The sequence below is a fragment of the Vigna radiata genome, chromosome 11, assembly GCF_000741045.1.
Source record: "Vigna radiata var. radiata cultivar VC1973A chromosome 11, Vradiata_ver6, whole genome shotgun sequence".
NCBI lineage: Eukaryota > Viridiplantae > Streptophyta > Magnoliopsida > Fabales > Fabaceae > Vigna > Vigna radiata.
Window position 1 is genome coordinate 5,662,629 of NC_028361.1, and position 18,755 is coordinate 5,681,383.

Sequence of the window (18,755 nt, forward strand, 5' to 3'; positions counted from 1 at the left end):
TTTGAATGATTCTTTATATTTGAAATATATTTTATGCATACATGCTTTTATTAAGGGGGAATATTATCTTACGGGGAGAACATAAAACACAACTTTTTGATTATGATAACAAAGGGGGAGAAAAGATCTTAAAGCTTATTGTTATTCACTAATACCCTTGTCTTTCTTGAGTTGTGTTTTTACTCAGATTATTACTAAAAGCTTTCATTCAAAGGAGTTTTTTATCATCGTCATAAGATATATCAAGATTCATGAAGATCCTTTGAAGACTTATTTTTGTTATAAAAAGCTTTTGTAATAATTGTAGTATAAATGTTTAGATCTTAGATTTGTAATAGGTTTTGATTCCATGTATTTTCATACTTTGTAATTGATCTTAAGAGTCAAAATCGCACTGTTTTAATCCATTAAAACTAGTATTAATCAATTAAAACAAGCAAAAGCTGAAAATTTAACTTTTTCAGTTTTAATAGATTAAAATACTATTTTGCCTAGTATTATTTTGAAAAATTATTTTTTGACATTTAAATTTTTTATATTTAATTGATATTATATTTTTAATTTTTTACTTTTTTATGACTATTTTATATTTGTGTATCAAATAAACGTGTTACTACCATTACTCAATTATTCCATATACTCGCAGATCTAAAAATGACAAAAATCCATCCTTGGATTTTAATATTTAACCGCTAGAAACACGTACATTCCGTGAGATTAATTCAATTATAAAGTCATTCAAAAATGGCGTCCTAAGATTATTTCTGTATCAAACTTCGGATTCAATTTATTACCTATAACTACCAGGAACATACCGGTTGATCAAATTATATATATATATATATATAAAGCCAGCTGTATAACATTGAAGGAAAAGAACAGTTCGGAACTACATACAACTAAAACCTCATTATTGGAAAAGAAAAACCAGATTTGTTTGAGAAATAAAATGAGACTTTATATTATGAAAGTGAAGATTCACTAAGATTACTTTTAGTTGCAGCGCTATGAAACAGCATAACGTTAAATTCCAGAATGAACTAACAACACAATGGGAAATACTAAAGACTGCACAGCCCAGACCTCAGTTGCATGCCCCACCAAGCCTGAGGGAACTGTGCCTGGCATATTACATGTATGATACAAATCAGCAGATGATCCAGTGCCATTGGTTTCATTCACAAGCTGGTTTGGTGTCAAAGCTGCTCAGACATATGGCAAAGGCTTGGAAGGCAGAGAGCGGATAACGGTAATCCATAGTAAATATGTCTTTTCCAATCTTTCCAAACTGCAAGATTACTTTTTCTTGTTCTGCAGCTGAAACATTGTGAGATGGATCAACAGCGGCCACAAGTTGAAAGTTTTTAACAGAAGCCACTGTAACACGACCCTTGAAGTTTAGGCACCAGCATTGCAGTTGCTCGTGCCATCTAGGAGCCTTATTTTTTAGTACCATGGGCTCAGCTGACCCTTGACTAGATACTGGTAACTTAGGGAGGTTTACATTATTTAAATCTGTACTTGGACCTTTTCCTTTTAGAGCTGGTGAGGGAGAAAAAGGCTTGTCAACGACTTGAGGGAAAGACGTAGGTGTTGGAGCAGTGCCCCCTTCCTGAATAGCTGAGACAGGTATGGAGTTCATGGTACAATGCATTCTCCTTGGCCCTCTTGCACGGAGAACATTCAACTCATAGGCAATGGTGCCAACAACATAGTTAAATGCTGAAACTCTAGGAGATGCCTGCTTCGAATGAAATCTCCTACTAGACCCACTATCTTGTTGAATTGCAGCTCCGTGTGGTGGTTGGCTGTCATAAATAGTGAACTTGGTACCCAAAAAATTAGACCTGTCAAAGTTTATTGTCAAGTCAAAGATATGGTATGGAGCCAGATGAAAAATAATAAAGGCATGTTTCTATCAAACTAAAACTTACCTGAGTTTTCCAACATATGTGTTGCTGGAGCGAGAAAAGTCATCTGCAACCAAAGACACAATAAAGTCTGTCCCTGTTGCCCTTCTTACCTTTTTGGCAGCTAGTAGCAACTTATCAGTCTCGTTCTCCGCTGCACAATTAACATCAAAATAACACAACTTATCAGTTATCACTTAAAGAACAAAAGTTGGCTTGGCTTTTAGTAAATCCAATTTATCCGATTTTCCTCTTCTTCAAATAGCTCAAATATATTCTGGTTCACAATATATGTGGGTGAATACCAAGTGATCCATTTGAGAAGAGTTCCAAAGATAATGATGTTGACCATTGTGCATAAATAAATGAGTTTAATAATACATGAATCATGAATTTTAGTGTATGAAACTTGCAGTTTAATATTCAAAGTTGTTCACTCAGAATTTTAATAAGTAACTTAAAATGAGAAACATGGCATCCCTGTTTCTGTGGAAAAAGAAATGGCACACATCAGCAATGAACAAAGTAACAAACTTACATGGCACCAGGCCAATGTATAATAGATATGTAGAAGTTTCTCTGTTCCTTCTGATAAAGCACTGTATTGGAGAATCCCGTGGCCCGGGCTGTTTATAAATATAAGAGAAAGATAAGAAACAGAGAAAAAGGAAAATTAAGATTGAGCTACGCAAGGGAGAAGAATTTATCACCTGTTTCAACGAAATAGGAAATGTGATCCTTCCACATTGTTCAGGAGTCTTGGCAATTTCTTTGGTAACATCCCTCCAAGATTTACAAACTGAACCACAATGAACAACAACGGCACGTGCAGGCCAGGTAGTCTCGCTCTCTTCCACCCTATTTATTATGTCCAGAAGCAACTCAGGGGGTAAATGCGCCCACTGCCCTTGCTGAATGGGTTCAAGTGAAGTTAGAGTGATATCTGGAGCAACATGTGACTTTGTCCGACCATTCCAACGCCTGCTCTCCACACCTCGCTTTGACATGTTGCCAATCCCATCTCTCATCTCCTTCAGTTCTCTTACTATGCTTTTCAACGACATAGTCACAGAGCATATCAATCTTCCTTCCACCCAAAAAACTGCAACCACCCAATTAAAACCCGAATAAATATCCACTCCACACAGTGAAAAAATACTCCTATGTATCACAAAGTCACCTCTTTCGATTTCTCAGATACCAACAATAACGGCTCTTAGCACAGCATAATGCATTGAAACCATTACTAATCCAATTCAAGCTCAAAACACATTCACAAATCATACCTTGCGAATAACAAGTCTTTCCCTAACTCCTGACAAGTGTAATATATAAAGTAAGAAAACTAATGAATAAACTAATTGTTCATTTCCCTCCCTAAAAGTATCAAAAAAAAAAAAAAAGCAAATCAAAGACTTTATAGCAGACACCGTGTCCTCATCGATCTATAAATTCTGATGACAAATCAGAATGAAGAATGCCTAAGCACAATTTTTTTTTCCTTCTTTTTTGTTCTTTAAACACTAAATAAGGGGCAAAAGAAGGAAGTAAAAAACCTGAAAATTGAAGCGAGTGAAAGTCGAATCACACCAAATCAGCTGAGAAATTGAGGTTTGTCTATAGAAAGGTTGTAGAAAGCAGATCGATAAGCGAGGAGAAGAAGCGAATCGGAGAAGGCAAATGAGAGATACGACTGAGGAGATGAAGTGGTTTTGAAGCGAAGAAGGTTAGGTTAGGTTAGGTTAGGAAGAAGGAGGAGGCGTAAAGAGGGAATATTCCGGCGAAAAGTCTCCGCCACTAGCACCGCCGCGAAAAAGGTAGTCCGAACCGGAATGCTGTGACATGAATCGGATCCACCACTCTTTTATCTTAAATCTTATTTTAGCAATGTTGTTGCAGAAAGCGAAGCGTAGTTTATTTGGGCAATCCAGTGCGCTCCACCCACGCTACTCCCTATTTCTTACACCGCGACACGTGGCAATCTGTTTCTTTTTGTTCAACATCTTACTCGTAACGTAACACAAAAAATGGTGATCAAATGGTTCATCACAACTTGGATTGTAGGTCATCCAATCAACGTTTCTGCGTTACCTCATTGGAAATAAATCATTCCCACTCACAAAAACTTCCCTTCAAGCTAATTTTGTGTGCACACCCGTTATTAATAATATAAAACTAAATTATATTAAAAGAAAATTAAATTATTAGATTTGAAATTTATTAAATCATGGTATTTCCCTTAAATACTTTTAACCATATCGGGATACAAGCGCTGACATTTAGTTTTGAAATGTATATCCCATAAAAGCTGTCTCAATTATCAAATAAATATCAACTGAAAAGTCGTTTTTATGTATCAGTGTTTCAAACATATTAGTTTTCAAATTTCAATATTCCTTATGTTGATTGTATCTATACGTTACGATAAAATGTAAAAAATGTGATGTTATATGATCCACTTTAGCCTCAAGAAAATTTTTAATGCTGGCGATTAATGATATACAAAGGTTCAATTGTTTAAAATATATAAGGGTCATTTCATTAAATAAATTTCTTCAAGTAATTCAAAATTAAGACAATTCAACGTGCTGTCAAAATAATTAAAACTGAAAAAGTGAAATTTTCGTAACTCTTTTGTTTATGAAAAAACAAAAGAATAATATGAAAAGAAAAATATCCCCAACAACGTTAAATTATTATCTGTACGAAATACAGCTGGATATTAGTGGCTTGCATTCAGAGATAAGAATATGCAAAGCAAGCTTTAATGTTGTTTTTTGGATATAAAATATTTCAAAAAATAAATAATAATGAAAGAGTTGAGGCGATTGAAAGGGGATAGTGTTGAACACGATTAACCTTGAAATAAAATGATATTTGTGAGGTTTGATTATATTGGTGTATACAGTTTGAATTGTTTAAAACGGGGTTTATCACCGTCGTTTTGAACTTCTCTTAAAAGCTATCAAAATATAAAATTGTGCTTAATATTAAAACTCCAGCGTTTCCGTCCTGAAATCCTCTAAATTTTATAAAAATTCCACTAAACATTTTACTTCTAAACTAGGTTATTTTACACCTTGAATATATCATAAATATTCATAGCTTTTTAATGAGAAAAACGTTAAATTTGTAAAATTTTATAAAATTCAAATTCATCTAGTTTTATAAATAAAAACTGGATTATGTTTTAAAAAGTTAAATAAATTTTTAGTTTTTTAATTTTAAGTGAATATTATAATTATTTCTTTTTAAATTTGACCTAATTTAGTTATTTAAGTGTAGAAATATGTAGATTTAATTTTTTTAACCTAACTTAATTTATTTGATGTAAAGTTCACTTCTAGAATTATATTAAAGTCTATTGTTATTTATTTAATTATTTATTAATATTCAATTTTATATATATCTCAATGTGGGATGTATTGGAAGTTATACGTCAACTAGAGATAAAATCAATTTAAAGTATATAAATGAATACAAATTTCAACTTAAAAGTCCGTCTCCTCCTATTGAGTTAACTACTTAAACTGTTTATTTATTTAACTTGAAAAACATATTTGAAATTTTTAATAAATTTAACAAAATTTAATTAAAAAAATAAATTTTCACTTAATTCAAAATTTTAAAGAAAATATAGTTTTATTCTAAAAATAAATAAAAATAGAAAACCTATTTAACTCTAATTAAAAAAAATAAGTCAAATTACATGTAATACAAAGAAGAATGGGACAAATAGAGGAGCGTAGTATTAAATACGACATTGAAGGAAAGCACGTTCCATAATGACAACTACATTGACACGTCACAATTGAGTAACGTTTTAATTAGCCCAACTTGGAAGGGTTTTAATTTAAACGTTTACTTTAAAGTAATATACTTTCCTGAAAAAAAAAAAAAAACTTAAACTAATCTTGTTGGATCAGAAAAGAAAATAACTGAAAGTTAGTCAGAGATTATCTTTCATTTTCCAAAATAATTTTGTTCAGAATTTATCCAAATAATTTGATACATTAAATACTTGTCTTCAATTTAATTAATTTCATGGTAAGGAAAGATGTATATCATATTTTTTTATGAATAAAGTATACATTGTGATTGATATTTATGATTATTATTATTATTATTTATTATAAAATAATTTTAGATCAGATAAATAAATAATGTTATAAAAAAATGTTGCTAAAGTATTATATAAAATTTAAAATAATTTTTTAAACACTAATTATTGTAAAAGAAATATGAATAATCCATTGTGATATAAATAATAAATTTAATTTAAAAAACACGGTTTTGGTGTGACGTGAAGAGGTTGAATGAGGGTGGGGGACTATGGGGAAACGTTGGAAGGAGAAAAGAGAACAGAAAAAAACACGTGACGCTTGCACGTGCTGGGTCTTCAACATTTATTTTCTATCCATTGCTCCAGTGAACAAACATGGCCGTGGGCCTCTTTATTTCTGACGTTTTTTTGTTATGCCGACCTCTGCAACATTTTCTCTTTTTAATTTTTTGAAGTGATGTTCATGAATATGAATCATATGGAAGCTTCCTTCTAGTGGTGGGGCTTGCTCAAATTCAGTGTTCGTGTTTCAAATGGTACTTGGAATGAAATACCTGTCATCCTTTTTTATTCTTTTCTCTCTTCAGAATACTCATTAAAAAAAATTAGTGAGTGGATAATATCGAAAAGAAAAAATAGATTTTAATTTTAATTTAACTTAAAAAAAGTTATTTGTGAAATGAAATTACATTTATATATTTTAAATTTTAATTTTATTTTTAGTTAATTTAGGATTTTCAGTACTTTGGTGTATATAGATATGATGTGTAAAATTAAACATTAATAAATAGTTTAAACTTAATTTAACTTAAAAAAAGAATTTTTAAAAGTGGTTTGTAAAATGAAATCATATATAAATTTTAAATTTATTTTATTTTTGATTGAGTTAAAATTTTTAACACTTTCTTATTACATCGGATGTATATAAATATTTATGTATTAAACCTTAATGAGTGGTTAATAATAATTTAATAATAAATAAAATAATATATCGAATAAATAATAAATATTATTAAAATAAATTTTAATAAATATTATTAAACATTAATGAGTGGTTAATTATATTTTTAATTTTTATTTGGTTTAATTTAATCTTTAGTTTTTAATAATAATCTAATTAAGTTCTTTAGATTGACGTTAGATTTTTATTATAATTTATATATCAAATAGTTAGGTGATTTAATGTACAAATTCTACATAGGTGAAGTAATTTAACTTATAAATTCTAACGAAAATCTAATATTAATATAAAGGAAGAAAAATCATTTTAAAAAATTAGAAAACTAAACTGAATCAATTAAAAATTAAAAATCTAATTGAATTTTTTTTAAAAGAACTAGAGAACTAAAAAATAATTTTAGCCTTATTTTATTACTTATATGTGTATGATAAGGTGTATTTTATGTATTTTAAAAAAAACTTAATACCTCTTTTACATTTTGATTGATGGAAAACAAATAAGTGAAAAAGGAAAGAAAAATAGAATAAAATTAAAGATGTTTATAAATTATTGTAATTAATTTTAAAAAATAAAACATATTTGGTAATTTATCAATTTAAACAAAAGACAAAAATATTCTTATTATAACAATAAAAAGAATTAAATGTGAGAGCACGTTAGTGTGATTCAAAAATACAAATATATACATAATCAATCATCATCGCAAACATTTAAGACATTTTTTAAACTCAAGTGATAAACTGCAAACTTCTCAAATAACAAATTCAACACCCATAACAGAATGTTAGAATCATAGAATAATGACAATGTGTGTTTTTTTGTTTTTGTTTTGTTTATATATATATATATATATATATATAGACACACACATGTCTTTATATGTTCCTATCAAATTATTCCATTCAAAGCATGAAAATCCTTTGCTGATTAGAGTTTACGTAATCAATCTTCCACCTTAATATTTCCTAATCTTCTATTAAATTTATAAATACTTAAATATTTTCTTTTATGTTTTCAATATTTAATCTCAATTCACCATTTGATTGGAGATTTACAATTAAAATTTAGATCATGTTACATAACCTTTTTTTTTATTACTTTAAGGAAAATAAATAAGCATCCAGTAATAGAAGTCCAATAATGTAGAGATTAATTTGAGTAATTTTAAGATCCATGATAATGAGATATTAATGAAAAAAAGTTTAAAGGAATGAATAAATACTATAATTTCCTTCTGTTTTTATTTAATATAGAAGAGACTTATTGTATTCCGGATCAAAATTTCTGAAAGCATGTGATAGGATGCAAGAAAGAAATTTGGTGGGTGAAGGAAGAAACGCATCACAACTGCTCACAGCCCATCGACTGTGTCCCATAAACCCAAAACTTTGTCCCAAACTGAGGAGGGTGTTTCACTCTGAACCTCCAAGTCTTTCACACTGCACCTCCAAATGTTTACAAAATGTCCATGTTGTCCTGTAATTAAAACATTTTTAATATTTAAAAAAGGCTTAATTTGGTCCCTAGTTTGGGAGGTTTTCTTCAATATGGTCCTACCTTTATTTTTTTAATAACAATTGATCCCACTTTTTGAAAAAACGGTTCAATTGACTCCTTTTTGGTTACGACGTCAATTTTCTAACGGTGCTCGTTACGACGTCAATAAGTTCTTTCATGCATTCACCTATCCAAATGTTATTTTAACAGTCCTGACATAATGTTATGTTAAAAATCATGTCATCATCGTATATAATAAGGACTATAATAAACAATTTAAACTTGAATATGGGATCACTATGAAAAAAAAGACTCAATTAAAAAGTTTTTTCAAAAGATGAGATCAATTGTTATGAAAAAAAAGATAGGACCATATTGAACAAACCTTCCCAAACTAGAGACCAAAAACGGTATTAAACCTTTAAAAAATAAAAAATTAATGATGGTCAAAGATTTTTGGTAACCCAATAATAAACGAACAAAGCAAACACCACCATTCAACACAACATCCAAACTCATTATACATATCATGCAAAATCATAGACATCTCATCTGTATCCAATCTATAGTGTATCGAATATTGACGTTCGACAACTCCTTAATCGGATTTTCATATCCGATAAACATCTTCACAATTTTACTTTTCAAACAAAAATGTTACATAAATTTAAATATAATTACTAATAAAATAATTAAATAAATTATATAACAAAACATTTATTAAAGAAATCGAATTTGTAAATCCAAACATGCGTATAATCGGATTTTCATATCCGATACACATAAATTTTTTTTTTATATTCTAAAATACTTTTATTAATTTTTAATTCATCATTTAATTAGTCTTATTTTAATTTTTTTTGTTTCTACTACTATAACAGAAAATTAATTTTCTGCAATAAAGATTATGAAAACAAAATTGCAGAATCAAATAAGAGATGAATTTCTTGTTAATAATATAGTTATTTATATTGAAAAAGAAATGACTGAAAATTTTAATTCTGACTCAGTTCAAAAATTTGAAAAAAAGAAGAATAATATTTTTGAAATGTATGTTTTCTTTGTACTTATAATCATACTAAATTATGTATTAATTTTTTTTATCACTAACAATAATTAAATATATAAATTTTAAGTATGTTATCTTGGCTCTCCAAAATTAGTTGTCCCAAACCTGTTTGTTTATCTTTCCACAACAACAATAACAAGCTTTAAACTATTATGTAAGAACATTATAATTAATTAAAAAATCATATTTTAATTCAGCATTGCATTGAAATATATCACAGGGTGATAATCAAAAGTTTTAAAACAAATTAATTTACTTTGATATATTGTTAAAATAGGGTTAACAAGCTATAGTTTAAGTTTTATTGCATATATGACATTATTTATTATACACACAAAAAACATTTTTCGTTTATCAGTGCTCTTATCTTACTAAAGAATGACCAGTGACTAGTTAATTACACAGTGACACAGGCTCACATTTCTTAACTTGGATATGTCGTAGCAGTATCTTAAAAGTTCTGCTATTTATCTGCAACGCCAATCTAGCCTGGCCCCGACTTACAGAAAGAATGTAAGTTCAAAAGCAAGCAACCATTTCTATATATTTGCTGAATATCCTACAATAGCCAACTAGATTATTATTAACTCAATTACTAAGTACTGATAATATATGATAATATATTATTCGGTTGAATTGGCAGGTCGTTTTTTTTTGTTATGCTCTTTTTTTATTGTTCAATTCTTTTTGAGAACGCAATCTGTTTTGATAGTTGTTTATCACATCCTAACGTTCAAGTCAGATATGTTTCGTAAACAGGTTTCTATTTTATCATGATAGATCAAGATGTCTTTATCTGTTAATCAATAGTATATATATAGAGTTTGTGATAGCCTATATTTTTAGACAATCAAATCCTAATTCATTAATTAATACCTACTAATATACATGTTAATTGTTCATAAATAATCATTAATTTCGATCGGTATATATAAATAATCATTAATTTCGATCGGTATATATATATATATATATATATATATATATATATATATATATATATATATATATATATATATATATATATATATATATTTTGGTTGAAAGCACACACAGAATTCTGCTCAATCTCTCCATACAGTTACATTCTACCATTTAACACATTCCTTATCTTTAAAGAAATGGATTAGCGCAATGTGTAAGGCTTGTTTGGTCCCCATATCCTCACTTTCAGTCCACACTGACATTAAAAACTATAAAAGAAATGAATTGTGCTTGTGAATATTTTGATTGGGTTAGGAATCTCAGCCTCTAAGGCATTCCAAAGACGTTGAAGTCCTTGTCAACATATCGCTTGCAAGCCTAAAATGTAGAACAATTTCGTTACCTAATCAAGTTCTTTTTAATAAACTGCTTAATTAGTCCAACCTATACCTTTGCAGCAATTTCTATAAATACTGTGTCTGCATTTCTTCGCCACATCTATCTCATCAAGCACTGAATCATATATAGGCATATACGTACTAAACTGAAGTTGTCTAAGAAGAGCAGAAAAATGGCTGCTGGCATGGACTTCAGCAGTCAGAAATCTTTGTTAATGATTCTTTTCGGATTTCTTGGCTTATTCTCCTTCACAGCTGAAGCAGCCACAAAGAAATACCAGTTTGACGTGAGTTATGTTGTATGCATTTATGGTCATAATCAGCATGTTTAACATTGATTTTTTTATTTTTATAACGTTGATTATATTCTACCTACAGATTCAAGTAAAGAATGTGAGTAGACTTTGTCATGCAAAACCCATTGTAACAGTAAATGGGAGGTTCCCAGGGCCAACGATTTATGTCAGAGAAGGAGATAGAGTACAAGTCAACGTAACCAACCATGCAAAATATAACATGTCAATTCACTGGTAATCCAATTTGTGTTTTCCAGAAACAAAAGTGACATGAATTATATTATGTTTGCACATGCAAATGTGGGATTCTTATAGCATTATATGGATTATTGGGTATATACTACAGGCATGGAATTAAACAATATCGCAATGGTTGGGCTGATGGGCCAGCTTACATTACACAGTGTCCGATTCAAACCGGTAGCAGCTACACTTATGATTTCAACGTCACAGGGCAAAGAGGAACCTTGTGGTGGCATGCTCATATTCTTTGGTTGAGGGCCACAGTGTATGGTGCTATTGTTATCATGCCAAAACCGGGGACTCCATTTCCTTTCCCACAGCCAGCTAGAGAATTTGAAATTCTGCTAGGTTAGTTTCAGTTTCTGAAATACATTACACAAATAGTGTTTGGTTTTACGCTATAGATACTACTTTGAACTTAAAAGATAATAATTATGGCGATTTTTGGCTTTTCAATGGATTTTTTCAAATTTCTTAACAGGAGAATGGTGGCACAATGACGTGGAAGCTGTTGAAACGCAAGGGAATCAAATGGGACTGCCACCAAATATGTCAGATGCACATACAATCAATGGAAAGCCAGGACCACTCTTTCCTTGCTCAGAGAAACGTAAGAAAAAATATGGATATAAAAAGTATCTTTTCCAATCGACCAATACAAAATTTACATTCATGTTTCAGACACATATGCAATGGAGGTTGAACAAGGGAAGACTTACCTACTGAGAATCATCAATGCTGCCCTGGATGATGAGCTTTTCTTTGCCATTGCGGGTCACAACATGACAGTGGTGGAGGTTGACGCTGTTTACACAAAACCGTTCACCACTCAAGCCATTCTCATTGCACCTGGTCAAACCACAAATGTTCTTGTCAAGGCCAACCAATTGGCAGGAAGATATTTCGTGGCTACAAGAACCTTTATGGATGCACCGATCCCAGTTGACAACAAATCCGCCACAGCTATATTCCAATACAAAGGCATTCCAAACACTGTCCTCCCTATTCTTCCTTCTCTTCCTGCTGCCAATGACACGCGTTTTGCTCTGAGTTACAACAAGAAACTAAGAAGCCTAAACTCTCCTCTGTACCCTGCTAATGTTCCACTCCAAGTTGATCGAAACCTCTTTTACACCATCGGTTTGGCCAAGAATTCTTGCCCCACGTGCGTCAATGGAACGCGGCTTCTTGCTTCCTTAAACAATGTCTCTTTTGTGATGCCCCAAACCGCGCTTCTCCAAGCTCACTACTTCAATATCAAGGGGGTTTACAGAACTGATTTTCCCGATAAGCCTTCAACCACTTTCAACTACACGGGTGCACCATTAACGGCTAATCTTGGTACTTTAACGGGCACAAGAATTAGCAAGCTTCCCTTTAATTCTACAGTGGAGCTAGTTTTGCAAGACACCAACCTCCTCACTGTTGAGTCGCACCCTTTCCATCTTCATGGCTATAACTTCTTTGTTGTTGGAACTGGGATCGGTAATTTCGATCCTGCGAAAGACCCACCTAAATATAACTTGGTAGATCCTATTGAGAGGAACACTGTTGGGGTTCCCACAGGTGGTTGGACCGCAATTCGTTTCAGAGCTGATAATCCAGGTATGTATGTGTATGCATGTCTTTCTAGAAGAAATTATTTCGTGCAGTGTGCTGCTCATTCTTTGTCATAAATTAGCAAAATTTAACTACATATCACATAAAGAATCGTGAGGACAGTGAACAAGAGATGATCTGATACTGTTTAGTAATTTCTTTGCGATGAAGTGCATCTGCGACCTTAGAAAACTCAGAAAATGTTACACATTTGGTAATATAAGGATTGTGTTAGTTGTGATACGATGACATGTCTAATTTTTCACGTATGGTTGTGTAGGTGTCTGGTTCATGCATTGTCATTTGGAGCTGCACACAGGTTGGGGATTGAAAACGGCGTTCCTGGTGGAAGATGGACCGGGACAAGATCAATCTGTTGTTCCTCCACCAAAGGACCTTCCAACATGCTAGACATGTGTAAAATAAATTGTCAACAACCTTGGATTGTGTTGTATTCGACATTTATTATCTGTTAATACTTCCTGCAAAAAGATGCAGAGTTTTAATCAAGAGCTAACAAGTGTAAGCCCAATTTGGAGCATGCATAAGATTTACTTGTTCTTTTTATCCCAGTGTTGTTGATATGTATTGCGATTTAAAGTTACGTTAAACAATTATAAGATTACATTATTCAAGATGATGCATTAATAATTTGTTTACCTGATAAACAAAACTTGTCTTCTCATTTACCACGAATCTGTTACAGTTGTCGAACTTATATAATTGTCATTTATTTCACCAAAAGACGGAACTGAACGATGCATCCAATTAGTAGAGCTTTGAAAGCAAGACACCTACTTCCTTGTTGCTTGCTAGTTTCTTTGAAACTCAACTTGCTATGTTCATGAAGTTTGATTGAAGCTTCAGACTTCAAAATTAGAATGCTTATTAAAATAAAATATATAAATTAATGCTCTCGAAAAGGAAAGATAAAATAAAATGATGGACAGTATTTTATGGTTCAAGATTCAAACACTCATATGGTTCTATAGGTTCATTCATGCATGCGAATCAAATATTCAGCTATTTCACACATGTTTGAGACTTCCCAGCTGCTACATGTACCCAGTAAAGTTTAGTCATATCATGGCTGATGTGATGCTCTGCCAATAGTTTTTGCCAAAAATAGTTGTGATATCGAAGTCACAATATGGCTTCACCAAAATAGTTTTCGACTCCAATATACATTTTATATTGAATGTTGGGTCACGTGTTGAATTATTTTATATAAATGTTGGAATATCAGTTGATAAAATTTTATATAATAACTTTTTACACATTTGCTTTTATTCTAAATTTACATGTATTTAAAAGTATTTATAATACTCAGTAAAACATGAAAGCAGTAACATATGTGGTGCTTCGTTTGTTTTATAACTTAACAAAAGAACTATTATTCTTAACGGTTCCTAAGACCCTTTTGTAAGAAGGAAAGTAATAGACATTTTCTTTGATTGAATGATACGGTGACAAAACAAGGGATGTGTAGGGAAAGCTCTAGCTCATGAAATGCTTGAACTCCATGCATTTGTTTAGTAAAAAGGAGAATGATATTTTGACAATACTTTTTGACAACTTTTTTGATAACGGAACATGTGTCATCATTTTATTAGTCTATTTGAATTTATGTTTAAAAAATATTAAAAACAAACCAATCACAAATTATCACGTATGCGTTGTCAAAAAATTGTTAAAAAAGTGTTGTTAAAAGAAGTTTTTTCTAATAAAAAATATACAAGAATTAGAAAAAGGCTATTCATAAAAAAGAATATAAGTTGGTGGAAAAACATAAACAGCTAGCAAACGAACTAAGTTGGTGGAGCATGCTCGACCATTCAACCACATTTTCCAAGCAATAAAAACAAATTAGGTTGATGGCAGGTTAATTATATAACAATTTATGACTAATATGAAAATTTTAATTCGCTTATGAATAAAAAAAAAACATTACACACAACTATAATTTGAGAACTTGATGTTATATTATCAGAACTATCTTGAAACATGTAATAATTTCTCTCTTAATTATAAGCCTAAACAAATAAATTGTTTTCAGGTTTGGTAGCTGAAGCATAAAGCTACATATGACTTGTCTCTAAAAAGATGTTTTCTCGAACAGCCCGAGATCAATATACTTCAGAAAGAAAGAGACCAGACGAGGGAAAAAAATGATAAGATGGAAAAAGATAAATAAAGGTCTAAAATTGACGTGACAAAAACATTCTATGGTTGTTACTCCCATGGTCAAAATCTGGATTTTGTATTTCTAAATTAACTGAAATCAAATAAGCTATTTTGATTATCGAAAACATAGTGGTATTGTTGTGTCGTGACCTTCAAAACTCATCCACCGCTTTTAAAGCTTCTCAAACAGCCTCGTAGGTTCAATAGGTTCTTACAGAAGAAATTGAGTTAAACTGATATAGTCCATGGTCGTTACATTTCTTTTCTTAAAAGTTGCTACATCTTAAAATAGTGAGATTTAACTATAATGGAATCGCAGCAATAACTAAAATAAGTGGCAAAGGAACTTTCTTCCACTTGGGTGACACAAGGAATTAATTTCTAGCATTAGCATTCACCCTTTGGCTTTAAGCCATTACTTCTCCTTAACGATAAAGCCTGTAGGCAGAAGAGTATATTGAGGTAGATTACTGGGTTGGATTTCATCTACCTATCATTTTCAGTTCAAATTTTGAAAACGTGTAGTATAAAATAATATCATCTCTATATACTGATCCATAGAAACTCAGCCTATACGGAAGCCAAGCCTTTACAATTTCTGTCATATTTTGTTTACAAGTTTTTACTCACAGCTCATACAAACTTAAAAGTACTACCTAATCAGCCTATGTTGTTGATAATTCTTAATGCAACAAACTGATAGCCCATATCTTACCTTCTTCCCATTCATAAATACCCCAGCACATGCAACACTTCCTGCATCTCAACAAGCCAAGATATCGTATAGAACTTGGACACAAGGACGGAATGGCGAGCTTGGGGTGTTCCATGTCTGTCTTAACCTTTTTCTTCTTTGTATTTGTTGGCTTAATGTCTTCTTCATCTGAAGCTTCCGTAAAGAAATACCAGTTTGATGTGAGTTAAGTTATATTGATATCATAATCAACATGCTTATGCATGGTTCGCTTGATAACATTTTCTGTTTTCTATAGATTCAAGTGGCGAATGTGAGTCGACTGTGTCATTCAAAGCCCATTGTAACGGTAAATGGGAGGTTCCCAGGGCCAACTATATATGTCAATGAAGGAGATAGAGTACTGATCAATGTTACTAATCATGCACAATACAACATGTCGATTCACTGGTAAGCCAAATGTGTTTTATAAGAAACATAGGTGAAGCTTTTGATACAATCATGTATATGTGTATACGTTAATTTCTTATTTCTCTCACACGTCACGACCTTATGCTTATTATAGGCATGGACTTAAACAATATCGTAATGGTTGGGCGGATGGACCAGCTTATATCACACAGTGCCCAATACAGTCAGGAAGAAGCTATACTTACGATTTCAATGTTACTGGTCAAAGAGGAACACTATGGTGGCATGCACACATTCTATGGCTGAGGGCCACTGTGTATGGTGCAATAGTGATTATGCCTACACCTGGAACACCATTTCCTTTCCCACAGCCAGACAGAGAATTTGAAATTCTCCTGGGTCAGTTTGAATGTCATTGTATCTAATATTGGAAGAACAGCAGGGTAAGAAATTTCCTATAACTAACTGTGTGTGCATGCAATAGGTGAATGGTGGAACAATGATGTGGAAGAGATTGAAAATCAAGGGAACCAAATGGGGTTGCCACCAAATATGTCAGATGCACATACGATCAATGGGAAGCCAGGACCACTATTCCCGTGTTCTGAGAAGCGTAAGGAAATATTTAGCTACTTGGTTGAGGTTTGGAAAGAGTGAAAACTTTGTAATAACTGCAGTTTGTTTCAATTTTTTAGACACATTTGCAATGGAAGTAGAACAAGGGAAGACTTACCTTCTGAGAATCATCAATGCTGCCCTAAATGACGAGCTTTTCTTTGCCATTGCCGGTCACACTTTGACGGTAGTGGAAGTTGACGCTGTTTACACCAAACCCTTCACCACTCAAGCTATACTAATTGCACCTGGTCAAACCACAAACGTTCTGGTCCAAGCTAACCAAGTTGCAGGTAGATACTTCATGGCCACCAAGGCCTTTATGGATGCTCCAATTCCAGTTGACAACAAAACTGCCACAGCTATACTCCAATACAAAGGCATCCCAAACACTGTCATCCCCATCCTTCCACAGTTGCCGGCTAGCAATGACACAAGTTTTGCTTTGAGTTACAACAAAAAACTAAGGAGCCTGAACTCTGCTCAGTATCCTGCTAATGTTCCTCTCAAAGTTGATAGAAATCTTTTCTACACTATTGGTTTAGGCCAGAATTCTTGCCCCACATGCGTCAATGGGACTCGGATACTTGCTTCACTAAACAATGTATCATTTGTGATGCCCCAAACTGCCCTTCTCCAAGCTCACTACTTCAATATCAAGGGGGTTTTCAGAACTGATTTCCCTGACCACCCTCCTACCCCTTTCAACTATACTGGTGCGCCACTAACAGCCAATCTCGCCACTTTAACTGGCACAAGAGTTAGTAAGATTGCTTTCAATTCCACGGTGGAGCTAGTTTTGCAGGACACCAATCTTCTCAGTGTTGAGTCACATCCATTCCATCTTCACGGCTATAACTTCTTTGTTGTTGGAACCGGGGTCGGTAACTTCAATCCTGCTAAAGACCCTGCCATGTACAACTTGGTAGATCCTATTGAGAGGAACACAGTTGGGGTTCCTACGGGCGGTTGGACTGCAATTCGTTTTCGGGCAGATAATCCAGGTATGTCTGTCTCGTGAAGTTGTCCTAAACTTCTATAACATTCAAGTGTCGAACACTCTAAGCATTTCTGATGTTGTCTGATATTCAACAGGTATACTATGTATGATTTTGATGTTATGGTCTTCTGTACTGTAGGTGTTTGGTTCATGCATTGTCATTTGGAGCTGCACACTGGTTGGGGCTTGAAAACGGCTTTTGTTGTGGAAAATGGACCAGGACAAGATCAATCTGTTCGGCCTCCACCGAAGGACCTACCAACATGCTAACAATCCACGGAAATATACCCAAAGTTAAATTCAATAAAACACTTTTCAATATTTTTACTTTTATTGTGTCTTTCTGCTCAACCTTGCTGTGAAAGTTGCAGAAGGTTTTAAATTGTGTGCTATAAAAAGAGCAGGAGCAATAGTGAGGAGTGATTTTTAGGAATTCTTTCAATTAAATTTCAAAAAAAGAATAAATGTATGTACTATTTTGTTATTTAATGAGTATTGCATCTTCATTTCAAGTAGAGCTGTCAAAGAGGCCCTATTATAGGCCCTGGCCCTAGCCCATGTGGGTTGGGGCCAAAAAAGCCCACAGGGCCAAAAATGCCCCTTATTAAAAAAGCCCCCAGGGTTAAAAAGCCCCAAAGCCCTGTGGGTCAGGGCCAGTCCATGGGCTTTCTGTTTTACAAAAAAAAATTAAATATCCAATAATAAATTGCATTTTTACAGAGAAAAGGAACATTTATGTTAAGTGTTATAACTTGGAAAATACATGTAAGCATACATGTAAGCATNTTTCTTTTACTTTAATAAATATTTTTACATAATTATTAATTAGAAAATAATAAATAGGATTTCATATTTTTCATTCCTAAATTTAACGTTAAATTGAAATTAGTG

General features: G+C 32.3%; 3 protein-coding genes across 3 annotated transcripts; 2 read left to right on the forward strand and 1 right to left on the reverse strand.

The window, feature by feature from the left end:
- Positions 1 to 932: 932 nt before the first annotated feature.
- Positions 933 to 3,829, reverse strand: LOC106778020 (tubby-like F-box protein 2). The gene is made up of 5 exons (XM_014665900.2): positions 3,467 to 3,829; positions 2,621 to 3,012; positions 2,449 to 2,536; positions 1,935 to 2,064; positions 933 to 1,847 (listed from the first exon to the last, which is right to left on the reverse strand). The coding sequence occupies exons 2-5, from the start codon at positions 2,972 to 2,974 to the stop codon at positions 1,175 to 1,177; spliced, it is 1,245 nt and encodes a 414-aa protein (XP_014521386.1). The 5' UTR covers positions 2,975 to 3,012; positions 3,467 to 3,829; the 3' UTR covers positions 933 to 1,174.
- A 7,108-nt stretch (positions 3,830 to 10,937) lies between these two features.
- LOC106777787 (laccase-11) lies at positions 10,938 to 13,527 on the forward strand. The gene is made up of 6 exons (XM_014665541.1): positions 10,938 to 11,109; positions 11,201 to 11,352; positions 11,465 to 11,709; positions 11,843 to 11,971; positions 12,043 to 12,966; positions 13,241 to 13,527. The coding sequence occupies exons 1-6, from the start codon at positions 10,996 to 10,998 to the stop codon at positions 13,369 to 13,371; spliced, it is 1,695 nt and encodes a 564-aa protein (XP_014521027.1). The 5' UTR covers positions 10,938 to 10,995; the 3' UTR covers positions 13,372 to 13,527.
- A 2,328-nt stretch (positions 13,528 to 15,855) lies between these two features.
- On the forward strand, positions 15,856 to 18,371 carry LOC106777788 (laccase-11). The gene is made up of 6 exons (XM_014665542.2): positions 15,856 to 16,059; positions 16,137 to 16,288; positions 16,404 to 16,648; positions 16,734 to 16,862; positions 16,945 to 17,868; positions 18,004 to 18,371. Exons 1-6 carry the CDS (start codon positions 15,889 to 15,891, stop codon positions 18,132 to 18,134), a joined length of 1,752 nt encoding a protein of 583 aa, XP_014521028.1. The 5' UTR covers positions 15,856 to 15,888; the 3' UTR covers positions 18,135 to 18,371.
- The last annotated feature ends 384 nt before the right edge of the window (positions 18,372 to 18,755 follow it).